The sequence below is a fragment of the Camelus ferus genome, chromosome 12 (genome assembly GCF_009834535.1).
Source record: "Camelus ferus isolate YT-003-E chromosome 12, BCGSAC_Cfer_1.0, whole genome shotgun sequence".
NCBI lineage: Eukaryota > Metazoa > Chordata > Mammalia > Artiodactyla > Camelidae > Camelus > Camelus ferus.
Genome location: NC_045707.1, coordinates 52,900,201 through 52,912,456, shown reverse-complemented (window position 1 = coordinate 52,912,456; position 12,256 = coordinate 52,900,201). Strand labels below are relative to the sequence as shown.

General features: G+C 54.2%; 1 protein-coding gene and 1 long non-coding RNA gene across 5 annotated transcripts in view; one reads left to right on the top strand and one right to left on the bottom strand.

Moving 5' to 3' along the window:
* Positions 1–633: 633 nt before the first annotated feature.
* On the bottom strand, positions 634–11,688 carry LOC102513391 (sulfotransferase 1C1). Of its 3 annotated transcripts, none has more exons than XM_006176581.3 (8): positions 11,550–11,688; positions 9,064–9,263; positions 8,299–8,427; positions 6,631–6,728; positions 3,836–3,962; positions 2,898–2,992; positions 2,322–2,502; positions 634–2,134 (listed from the first exon to the last, which is right to left on the bottom strand). In XM_006176581.3, exons 2-8 carry the CDS (start codon positions 9,233–9,235, stop codon positions 2,022–2,024), a joined length of 915 nt encoding a protein of 304 aa, XP_006176643.1. In that variant the 5' UTR covers positions 9,236–9,263; positions 11,550–11,688; the 3' UTR covers positions 634–2,021. The 3 variants fall into 3 exon arrangements, with proteins under 3 accessions (XP_006176643.1, XP_032349548.1, XP_032349549.1); XM_032493657.1 differs by having other exon boundaries at positions 1,994–2,134; positions 11,525–11,635; XM_032493658.1 differs by lacking the exon at positions 11,550–11,688 and adding an exon at positions 9,648–9,731 and having other exon boundaries at positions 1,994–2,134.
* LOC106728653 overlaps positions 11,592–12,256 on the top strand; it is a 32,759-nt gene continuing 32,094 nt past the window's right edge. For both annotated transcript variants that reach the window (XR_004324774.1, XR_004324773.1), the window contains exon 1: positions 11,592–11,702. This is a non-coding gene — a long non-coding RNA (uncharacterized LOC106728653). The remainder of the gene's footprint in view (positions 11,703–12,256) is intronic.

Here is a 12,256-nt window from a genome sequence, read left to right as displayed (position 1 = left end):
GGCTGCCCTGCTCCCTAGAGTCTGTCATGGGGGCACTCAATCCTCAGCTCGGGGTCTGCTCTGTGAGCCAATCCCAAACCAGGACCCCAGGCCTCCCAAGATCAGCACGAGGCTGATGCCAGCTCCCTGCTGGGTTGACTCCACCACATTCCATCCTCCTGGGACCTGGGCTGGGGGGAATCTGGGGGTGTTTTATGCCAGTTCCCTGGTCACTCGGTTCCTGGGAGGACATGTGAGATCATGCACTGAAGTCACAGCCAACTGTCTGCAGGGCCCCTTGTAGGAGGCCAGCTTGCCTGTCCCTCCGCACTCCCTACTGTCCTGCTCCCCGCTGTCCCTCCCCCCGCTAACACCTCTCCCCCACCCGTCCCCACTGGACCCCTCCCTGTGGCCCGCACTGGTGGGGCCACCATGTTCCCCATCCCCCCGGAGCTCAGGGGCAGCCAGTGGTCTCTGGACTGGACCTCGAGGGGGCCATGGAGTTTTAAGTCCAGTGTGGGCCGAGCCCAGCAACTGAGAGACAGAAGATACCTCAAAAGGTTTAAGAATTAAACCACTAATTCTTCCTCTTTATACTTTGAGTATTTTTTAAAAGGACATAGCAGAGCTTTGTAAGAGAGAAATCCACACATGTTTTCTGTGACTGAAATTTATGGAGAATGTAAGAGTGCAATTTATTTTCACAGTTAAAACATTAAGAATTGGACAGTTCATAAAAGAAGAAAGACAAGCTTTGCTTAGTTGTAACTAGATACATTGCCTGTTTAATCACCGTGGTACCCTGGACGCCGAGGCCGTGCTGGACACAGGGAGTTACGTGCTCGCTGTCTAGATTGCTAAGTAGCCCCAGAATGTCAGGCGTGGGGTTCACTGGCAGAAGCATGTCTGCTGTTTAATCACGCCGGCTGGTTCCCCCTCCTGCTCCTCCGTGCAACTCAGCCCTCTGCAGAGATGCCACTGGGCTTATCCGTCAGGTGGTCAATGATCCGCACACTTGCCTTAGAAGGAGAAGGAGTGCGCACAGGGGCTGCCTTAGTTCCGGGGCGGGGGACATGGTTGTCTGTGTCAGAGGATGTGCTGGCCCAGGGCAGAGTCCCTCCCACAGAGCAGCCTTCCTGACAGCCTTTCAGACTGAACACTGACCACTGTAGAACTGAACTGCTTTGCTGGACACCAGAAACTAACATTATAACTCACCTACACTTTGATAAAATAAAATTTAAGAAAAAGCACCAATCTTCGCACAACTTGTGTAGATGATGGTGGTACTTTCTTGAGTAGATTTTAACAAGAAGGATCAGAACACGATTCCCTGCGAACCTAAACAGCTTGGCTGCCCTGACAATGTTGCCAAGAGCCTCTTTAAGAAGGATACCATGGGCTTCGTGTCAGAGATGTGATACTCAGGTTTTGTTAAAGTGCACGTGGTGCTGGGTGTTTTACTGCCTTTTATTTTCTCTTGGCTAACGTGAGCCCCCCTAACCCCCCCAGAAGTCTGCCTGAAATACAAGGTCATTCTCACTCTCGGCCCTGCTTCCCCGGCCTTGTCTCCCTCAGTCCTAGACCAGCTCCTCCATCCACCCCTAACCCCTCAGCTCACGTCTCTACTGCGGGCCCCTGGTGGCTCTGGTTCCCATGTCGTTAGGGTGAGAACTGGCCGCTCTCACGTTCTCCCTGGGGCCACATCTCAGCTCTTTGCATCCCCGGTTCCTTTCCTTTCTGACTCTCTTCTCAAACCTCATCTGTGGGGGGCCGGGCTGGGGGACACCAGTGACAGAGCTCAGTCCTGTGTTCATTTTGCATCCACACACCATGTGGTCAGGTCTACGTGGGTAACTGTGTGATTTAATTGTCGGCCTCTACCCAGGCTTTGATCGCGTTTTGTCTACACTGGGGCGTAGCATCTATGGGTTGTGTGCAAAGCTAGGGAAGGAGGAAGGGAGTCGCTGTTCTAAGCGCCCTTGATCACGAGGCTCAGACGTCTAAAGCCTCATGTGGGGTCCCCAGCCGCCCTCCACTACTCAGATCTCCGTGCGGAAGGTCAGGCTGCTCCCTGCCATCTTCTGTGCGTAGTCTGCCTCAAAGGCTTCGTTCTGAGCCACCGTGAAGTAGTTCTTCCAGTCCCCGGGCATCCCTGCAATGAGGAAGCATCTCAGTGACTGGCGGGGGCCCTGGGAGGGGGAGCACTCACCAGCGGGTCCGGCATGAGGGGGACACTGTCCCGCAGTGGCGTCCACAAGAAGGAGCATGAGACGCTTTGGAAAGTCTATGCAGATGGTGGGGCAGACCCCGCCCAGCCCCAGAGCGCAGGCCCCACGCACCTCGCCTCATGAATGGGGAGATGGAGTGGTCCATGATGCTGCTGGGCAGGCTGGTGTAATTGGCCATCGGGTTTTGCCTCATCATGTCAAAGGAGGTGTGATGGATGATTTTATTCAGAATGTCCTCTGAGACATCTTTCTCCAGGAACTTCAGGATCTTCTGAATTTCCCTCTTGGGGTCCTGCAGGATCAAACAAATAATTCGGGGCTTCCCATTTGGGACGTTCTTTCTGTCTGGATGACCGTGTTTGGGGTGGGATGGGTTAGGGAGCGCTTTACCACGCGATCTCACACATCCTCACGAAGCTTTCATGAGACTCAGACAGAGGTGATGTGCATTTTGCAGATGAAAGACATGGCTCCTAAGTGTCAGGATTAATCAGATGATAAAGGCATGTGATATTTCTTGAGGGGGAGGAGCTTCTGGAAATTGTGAGCTTAAGCAGAGAAAATTTAGAAGACCAAAAAAAAAAAAAAAGGTTACGGCATCTTAGGATAAACTTGAGTTGGAGAGAATCATTGAGAGAGGGCTTGCACAGGGCCCGTCTGCGGGCGAAGGCGGCCGCACAGCCTCACCTCCTTCATGTCCTCGTAGAAGAGGTAGAGGATGCGGTGCCGGTCCTTGGCGTCCCACCATCCCTTCACGTGGTTGTACCAGGAGCCCCACAGCACTGAAGGGACAGAGGAAGATGGGGCGTGAGCACTGACCTGAACCCTGTGAGACGGGCAAGGTGTCTCAGGTAAAAGAGGATGTTTAATATGCACAACCAGGCAGCAGGGACCCTGGCGCAATTCCCTGCAGGAACAGGGATTTTTAACCCTCTGGGAGACCATACGAAGGACCCTAGGCTCCGTGGCTTTTGTCTGCCCCTTGAACTGACTTCCTCGTGAGAGGCCGCTCATGGGCAGGGTGCATGGTCTGTGTTCCCCTTGCTTCACTGCCAGGTGCCGAGATCAGCGCTTGGCGAGAAGTACTGCTCCCCAAAAGGCTGATTTTGAAAAGAAATCTCACTCTGAAGAATCACAGTGACCAGACACCTGGGCCCCTTCACTCTCTGTGGTGGCAGTGGAGGGAGAGGGGTGCACTGGTGTCTCCATGGGCCCCCAAAGCCACTCCCTACCCCCTCCCCCATGAGGTTGACCTCTTGGTCTGTGTCAGAGGGCTCCTCCGCCCTCAGGGTCCTCGTTTTTTTGCGAGCACAAGGCATGAGGAGCAGGAGGGCGAGGATGGTGCTGCCGTGGCCGACCGTCCCCCCGCCACGCCTGCAGCAGCTGCCAAGGAGCCCTCTCCCTCCCCGGGCTCAGTGGCCCAGAACCCGGTCCCATCACCTGTCGGGTCCTTCACGCCCTGCCACAGCTTTCCAAGGAGCATCCTAGCTAAACTCTCACCTGAGGGTCCCATCCGCATCCTTCCAGGACCTTGATAAACACGGTCGCTCAGCGAGAGCCCCGCCTTCCTGATGCCAGCAGGTGGGCGCGCGGGAGGCGTGGCCCCACAGCTCCCTGGTACGCACCTTTCCCAGCCTTGAACATCTCCACGTACTCCTCCCAGGAGCCAGGGTCTGGCATCAGTTTATTCATTCTTGAGAAGTGGTAGTAGGACACCAGACAGTCCTTGGCATTTCTGGCCACATAGATGATCTGAAACCAGCCGGGCAGGGGATGGAGACACAGAGAAAACAAGACAAAAAAGGTGCCTGCTCAGGACAGAGCCAACGTTACCAGGAGAACCTCAGACCACCCTGGTGAGTGACTGGATGTGCCTTTTCTGTGCCCACTTCTTCCGGTCTCCCCAGTGGAGTTTGAATCTACAGCTGAGGCACCGTCACTGGGAACATCCCCTTTCTCTCTGAAAGTGTCCCGGTTTTCACGATAAATACTCCAGTCACCCTGGCCGTCACGTCCCTGGAGGTTGAAGGGGCTCTGTGGCATTTTCAGTGTGTGGAAGGAAGGGCCCCGTGGCTTTCCCCGAGCAGGGGATCTAACTCAGTTATAGGATGGGAGGAGCCTCTGCCTTATCTGTGCACAGGGAACCGCAGCCATGCAGATAATTCCTTCTGCTGCTAAGACTACAGGACCCTGAGGCGGGGCTCGGTCTACCTTCTGGAGCTGCGGGTGACCTGCCTTCTCTTCTCCTGGGAGAGGAGACTCGTGGTCTGGCTTTCAGCCCTGCTGCCCCCTCCCTCCCACTCTCCCAGCCGGCCCCCAGCCCAGCCTGCCCCGCTGCGTGCACCCTCAGTGGGGTTGGGAGGAGGTGCAGACTGGTGGTTTCTCAGGCGTGCTCCCCCAGGCCCCAACTGTGCAGCAGAACTGTGGGCCCAGCCACACCCGTTCCCTGTTGGGTTCTCCTCCGGGCAGTCAGCCCAGATCCTGCAGCCCTAGCTGCATTTCCCCAGTCGCTCCTCTCCAGGAGCCCAGACCAGCCGTGACTGTCCTTGTCCCCTTCCCTCCTGCTGGGTTTCTCTCGGATATTCACAAACACACTCAGGGACCAAAAAGCAGAACACAGCAGCGAGGTCTTATTAACAAGTAAACATATTTCTCAGTGCTTATGTGGGTTATTGCTTTTTTGCAAATCAAACCAGAGTAACTGGAGGAGGGGAAGTCGGGCTGGATGAGGAGCAGGGTGAACTGTTTTGAGTCTGGAGCCAGACGGCTGTGCGTGAGCGATGCCCAGCTTACACTTCCTGTGCCTGCTGCTGCATCTGGGAGCTTCCTGCTGCCGTTGTAACGCGTGACCATAGCTGGAGAGGCTAAGACAAGAGCTCTATTCTCTTACGATTCTGAAAACCAGACTTCCCGGGGCTGGCTCCTTCTGGTGCCTCCAGGGGAGAATCCACTCCCTCGCTGTCCTAGAACCTGGGCCGCCCGCTTTCCTTGGCTCTCGGCTCTGCCCTCAGAGCCCTCCAGTGTCTGTGTCACATGTCGCACCCCAACTTGCTCCTCTGGCCTTCTTGTCTCCCACTCGTAAGGGTCCTCATCATGATCTTCAGGGCCACCCCAAGAATCCAGGTACTCCTCCCACCTCGGGAGCCTCAACTTGGTCACATCTGCCCCTCAGGCAACGTTCACGGGCGTCTGGGGGACCCTGTTCTGCTCAGCACACCATCACAGGAGGAAACGCCCAGACTCAACTCTCTGACAGCCTCCTCAAGTAATCCACCGTCCTCAGCAGACGAAGGGAGGCCCTGCCACGGAGAGTGGCGGCTCTAGAAGGCCTGGCTCACCAAGGGCAGCTGGTAATCTGATGGCAGGCGAATGTGAGGGTGTCTCCTGACTGATCCACACTATCATCACTTGGAAATCATACTGGTCCCTAATCAAGACTGAGTTATCTGTCTGCAGGAGTAAGCCAAGCTGTTTTCAAGGCCACAATGAGCGGGGTGGGAGTTTGGGGAAGCGAGTCGGGGATGAGGTAGTGCTTTGATCTCTGGGAACCTACTTAAGTCCACAGCAGCTGGTCTGGGGACCAGAGACACATCCGGGGTGGAGAGCCAGGGAGACCCGGGACAGAGGGTCTGAGCACCGTGCCTGGGAGATAGTGTCTTGGGAAAACAGACTTGACCATGTGGTTTCCTTGGAAAGCGTTCAGTCCAGAGGGCGGAAGGGTTTGCAGCTGGGCCCCAGCGTGGCTTCCCCGCTGGGAGTTGTATGGTCCAGCGGAGACAGGTGTATGGCTCTGCTGGGCGGCTACACCTGTCACTGCAGGTGTATAAGTTGGTATTTGGTGTATACTCCATAGTTCATTGATTTCAAGAGTCACTGATGAAGCAGATATCAGGAAAAAACGCTGGCATGTTCAGTGTACATGGCATTTATAGGATCTGAATGTGGAAGTGTCAAAATAAAACCAAAAAAGGAAATAAAAACTGGAGGACATGGAGGTAGGACTGTGCCTTGGAGCCTGAGCCATGGGACACAGACCAATTTCTCTCCACGCCCCGTTGTCTCCCTCCACGGTTCCCCTCATGGGTCTTCCCTAGACAGAAACCCCCGCACTTTGCTCCTTGGAGGATTCGCTCTGAGGGAGCCGCCTTCCTTAGGAAGCAAGCGCTTTGTTTCATGCCCCTCCCGTGGTGGCTCTGTTGGCAGGTGATCAGAATGATGTTGTGTGAAATCCAGTCCCGGGTGCACCCAGAGATCGTGCTTTAAGGGAAAGGCGGCTCCAGAAGGAGGAGTGGGAAAGAGCAGGGTCTGATGCTGCTGTCTGCCCTGCACCCCCCTGGGTGGTTGTCTTCCAACAGCTTCAATTGTTTCCACTTAGATGGAGACATTGCTTGGCCAACAGATCAGAGCTGGCTGTTCTTACCTTTGAATTTTCTTTCCAAAAGGAAGGAGGCAGCATCTGAACAGGCAGGTGGGTCTTCAGCGTCCTCGGAGACGGCATTTTGTTGGCCAGGTCCAGCCCTGCGAAAAAAGGCCGCCACTCAATGCACGCTCGTCTCCAGTGTCATTGCTGGGGGTCAAGCGTCTGCAATCAGAATTACCACATTTTGGCTTTGCCTAAAATTACGATTTTACAATCTGTATTTTCCTCCTGGTGACACCTTTACTGTCCTTTCTGGTGAAGGAAATAGTAATTATGTGTTGAAAACAACCTTGGCGACAGAACGCCCCTGGTCTGATTGTTGGTGTGTGTGCCTGTGCGGGCAGGGAGGATGTGGGGGGGGGGCAGGGGTGACAACTCTGACCCAGTGTGCACCGGGACATTTCCCCTTTGGGGTCCCTCCTCCCGGAACGGAGGGCTGGATAAGGCAACTGGAGAAGAGCTGGCGTCCCTCTGGAGGGAGGGAGGGGCCTGGCCACCCTCCAGCCCCAGCGCCTGCCAGTCACACGCGGGTCTAAATTCACTCCAGCAGCCCACGGCCACCTCTGGCACCTTGCAGACAGCAGCCAAGGGCTGGAAAGTGAGACAGTCACCACGAAGGGCCAGACCAATGGTCACTCCCAATCACATGTCAGCAGGTTGGTTCCTCTTCAGTGGAAACTAACAACCTGATTCTAAAATTTATATGGAAATGCAAAGATCCTAAAATAGCTAAAGGAATTTTGAAAAGAAAAAAACCGTCAGCTTATTCTACCTAATTTCTGAACGTATAAAGCTGCTGTATCGCAAAGTGTGGAGCCGGCATAAAGAGGGACACGTGATGCCAAGGACAGAGCAGAAGGTCCAGAAGGCGCCCAGGTATGGGGTCATTAGATTTGGGAAAGGGGCTGTGGCCATTCGATGGGAGAAAAGGTAACTTTTTCCACCAGTAGTGCTGGAATAATTGGCTCAGTGAGTAACAGGTTTTCAGCAGGTATCACTTTACAAGTGAAGAAAGGTTAGGTTTTGAGAGGTTTAGCAACTTGCTCAGGGTCACCCAGATAAGAGTGCAAACCAGAACTGAAGCTGGACTGCTTGATTCCCAAATCGGTGCCTTTTCACCACTGGGTTGTCCTCTCTAGAAAAAGCTACTCTTTGCTACTATTTACTTTATAAGAACTTGTCCTGTATTCCTAAATGATTGCAAGCTCTTCGAGGATGCTGTGTTCAGTATTTCTTAGTATCTCTGGTGGGAAGTAAGTCACCTGTTGGTAAGAGTGGTCCTAGGTATCATCTAGCTTGACTCTCGGTGGATGCACAGGTTACAGATCAAACAGAGCAGAAGACAGACCCCCCTAAAGGGAAGCATGCGGACACAGGGGTGTGGTTTCCAGGAGTCCTCAGCCTGCCCTCGCTGGGCTGGACCTCTGCGGTCACTCCTGAGTGGGCAGCGTGCTGCCTGAGGCCACCCACTCACGCATTTCGAGAGAGGCATGGAGGGGTCTTTTTTCCCAGGTGAAGGAGTGTGTTGACCTGAACCTCCTTCAAAAGCTTTCCCAGTTCCTTTTGGAAATATTTTCTGGAAGGCTGACTGTACAAGTAATTCTCCTTTCAAAGCGAACTGGCCCGCACAGGGGTTGCAGTCCACGGGTCCCCCCACTGGGCATGTACCTGATTTGATGAGCGGGGGCAGAGCCCACTCGATGAAAGGCTGCCGGTTGAAGGTGCTGGCTCGCTGGCACTTCTGCGAGTCCCCGTCATTCTGGATCATGTCCACAATCTCCTGTGTCCAGGTTGTGCCTAGAGGGTCGGTTTTCCTCAGTCCCTCCCGTTCACTGTATAGCTCTCTTTCCATGGTTACTCACACACTCAGTAAAATTCACACGTGCTTAGCGTTGAGTAGAGTCAGCTCAGGTACCACCTCCTCTGCGTGACACCCAGGTGGATGGAGCCTCTGCTCCAAGCACTGGGTCCCCTGCGCTCATCATCCAGGTCTTCCCACGCACCTGCCGTCATGTGGGACCGAGAATGCTGCAGAGGCAGGTTCTGGCTGTTTGTTCCCTCTGCCCCTCACACCCGCGTTAGGGCTTTGCACCTAATACATACAGCTTGAGTGAAAGAATACAGACTCAGAGGGGAGCAGGGAGACACAAGGGTGAAGCAGATACTGTCCCTGCCCGACCACGCGTACAGTCTTTTCTGTAGAAGGTAAGATATGACGGAGATTGCCTCCTGCCTAGTTAGTACCCACTTTCCCCTTCTTTCTCAAATTAATAAATCTTCAATTTTCAGCTGGGCACAGGGCTACCTGGCTCACAGGTTACACCGTTTAGTCTCTCTTACAGCTAAATGTGACCATGGCATTAAATTTGGGGCCCCTTCCAGGGATCCCAGCTCTGCTAACGTGGCTCCCTGCCGCCAGCTTCTCAAACCCACCTGACTTTACGTAGGTTGCGATGAGAAGATCGTCTGGTCTTGCTTGGAAATTCCAGATTTTGTCCCAATTATCGCTCATTAGCTTGGTCATGAGGATCCCGCCCACTTCTGAGGTTTCTGGCCGCAGGCATTTCTCATCCACACACAGGTCTTTCATTTCCTCCAAGGACATCTTTCTACGTGGACTGACTTGACAGGTGCTTAAAAGAAAGGTGTGCACGTGTCATTTCTAAAGCTTTGAACAGTCATTCCTATTCTTTTTGTAGAACGATTCCCTGAAAAAGTCAGGAGAGATGCAGTGGAAACGCATTGCTTTGTTGAATGTTAACTTAAGTGAGAGACAGGAGTGCTGTGGGAGCCGGAAGCATTCTGAGTCGCCTCAATTCTGGCTGTAAAGACCTGGAGAAAGGAACACATTTCTGATGAGTTGCAGGCCGGGCGGAAAGTGCAGCCAGGGGCGCACGAGGCAGTGGTCTTTTGGGTTGCCTCGTCAGAGGTGGCCCGTCTGAAGCCTGAGTGATGGAGGAGGGGGTGGCCGAGCAGGGCATCAGGCAGAGGGCCACCGAGTTCACAGACGCAGTCACCTTTGAGCAACAGATGTCCAGAGTGGAATCGGCACATAGGCTGGTTGGATGCCAACCAGTGCTGAAATGGCCGGGGTCAGGAGAGCAGTGGGGAGGGGGCAGGAGGGGGGCGGGCTGGTGGCACTACAGAGCAAAGTTCCAGAAGCAGGTGAGGCTTAACTGAACTTGTGGGGCGAGGGGAGGTCCCTGTTGGCACAGTGACCTTGGAAAGGTTTCAGGGCAGCAGCCTGTCTGTGCAGAAGTTCTGGGATTGCCCTGGCAGGGGCCCAGGGTGTGGCTAACCTAAGATTTAATTTCACTTTAACACATTGTCTGGGGGGTTGCTGGGCCGTGTGGGTTGTGTTGTTCGGTCTGCAGTCTGATTGCAAATTCCCAGGGGAGGCTTGTTCCTCCAGCCCAGGGTGGCCACTCCCTGCACGAGATCACTTTTCCCCAGGGCTCTTGGAAGAGGCCAGGTTTGCAGCAGGGCCGTCCAGCTCCACGTCCCCTCAGGGCAGGGGCCTGTCTCCTCTCTTGACCTGTACAGGCTTTAAACACGGAGGTGGCCACCCCCAACCCTACGGCCCCGCAACGCGGGTGGCGTCAGAGCTCAGCCCCTTCCTCTGAGTGTCCTGCTCCCTCTCCACGCCCTGCTCACATCTAAAAAAAGTCTGCTTCGTGTGGTTAGAATTTCTTGGTGTTTGTACTGGGAGGATTTTCAAGTATCTGATTTGGGTATTGGACCCGGAAGTTCCTTAATCTATTAGTTTTGGCTTAAGTAAAACTTTTTTGTTTGTTTGTTTTTGGAGAAGTAAGCCTTTATTTCCTTGTTTCACAAATCAAGCTGGCTGTGTTGGTTAAGTATAAGACATTTTTATACTGTAAGTTGGCAGAAAGGACCTCCCTACGTACACGTTTTAAACTTTTTAAAGTTCTCACACTGAATCAAAAAACAAAGAGCATTTCCCTAAAAAACAAGTTCTTTCTTCAATTAAGAGATATTAGAAACATACTCAGTTTAGTAAAAAACAATTTCAATGGCGTAGAGAAACAGTGGTACTTGAGCAATTGCTCTGGAAACCTATAAACCAATGAATTCGTTTTAGCTTGGATTGTGAAAGCCGTGGCCTAGTCTGCCTCCAGGGCTGGTCTGATGACTTTGTTACTGTTCTTAAACCACCACCTCAGCCTCCTTCTCTCCTGACTCTGCTCCCTGGGTCCTTGGACCCCTGGGCTGGACCTGGTGTGAATCTAGAACCAGAGCTCAGTGTCCCTGGCAGCCGGCTGAGCCCATCCTGGGGTGACAGGTCAGGGGATGGAACCCTTTCTGCAGCCAAAAGAAAGACTAGGAAGGCCTTTGGTCTCCCGGACCCGAGCCCTGGCCCCTGGCTCTGTGGGCTTCCCGCCTGGGCCTGGAATCTGCTGTCAGTCCATCCGTTTTTTCCAAAACAACCTGCAGCAAAGTTGGAGGCAGGGCCACCTGTCCTGGGGTGACACCCTGGGCAGAGAGCTTGGTGGTCTGGGCCCCACTATGGACACTCCGGCCCTATTCCCTGGAGGACACACCTGGGCAGGGCACCCTACTCCATGGAGGTGGCCTGTCTCCCACCTGCAGGGAGAGTGGACCTGCCAGTTTGCTCAGGGGAACCTACATGAACTTGGAGGAAAGGTTGCCCCCACCCCGTCCAGAAAGGCTGCCCTGGGACCCATGGACATAGGCTCTGGGAAAGTTCAGGATGAGGGCAGAAAAGTGGTTTTCCTCCTTCATAGCTTTGAGAAAAATGCTTTCCCTGTGTGAGCTGGAGCGAGGGGCTATCTCTTTCCCCGCTGGCCGCCTGCTGTGTTCTCCCCGACCAGGCTATGCTGGCCAAGCTGGGAGGGCCCCAGGCGGTACTCACGGCCCCAGGTGGGTGGTTCGCGCACCTTGCCCTCCAATCCTGTTTGCTGAGCCTGACTGCTTCGCCTGCTTCGGGCTCTTCCTCCGAGGATGTCAGACGTGTTCCAGACGAGGAGACCGGGGAAGCAGCTCTGACACTGATCCTGAAACTTGTTCCCTTGGAACAGGACCTGCTTAAGGTGGGTCAGGCGCAGACTATACATAAAGGCTCGGGGCTGGAGGAGGAGGTGAAGAAAGCAGCCAATGGGAGCAGAGGGGCCGCGCGTCCTAAGACCCAGGGCTGGACCAACAGGAACCTCCCAGTGTGATGACTGGGCAAGGTCCGAATGGTCAAGCAGGCTTTGGGACTGGACGCAACTTTGGGTTTTGTTCTACATTGATAGGGCCCCTTTGGAGGGCTTGCGCCATGCTGGGCAGAGCGCAGGCTGGCTGCTGTTGGAAAGCAGTTTGCAGGAGGCGGGGTGCCAACGGCAGTAACAGCCCAGAAGCTTGTCTGCTCTCAAGTCACGGCTCACGAGCTCACCTTGGAGTGATACTGAAAGGCATCCATTTTATAGACATGTTCTGGATTACAGGGTTTTTAAAAAATTTCTTTTTGTGGGGAGGAGTTAGGTTTATTTATCTACTTATTTATTTACGTGGCGGAGGGACTGGGGATTGAACCAGGACCTCGCGCTGGTTAAGCACGCGCTCTACCCTCGGGCTGCACCCCCACCCCAGACTGCAGGTTTCC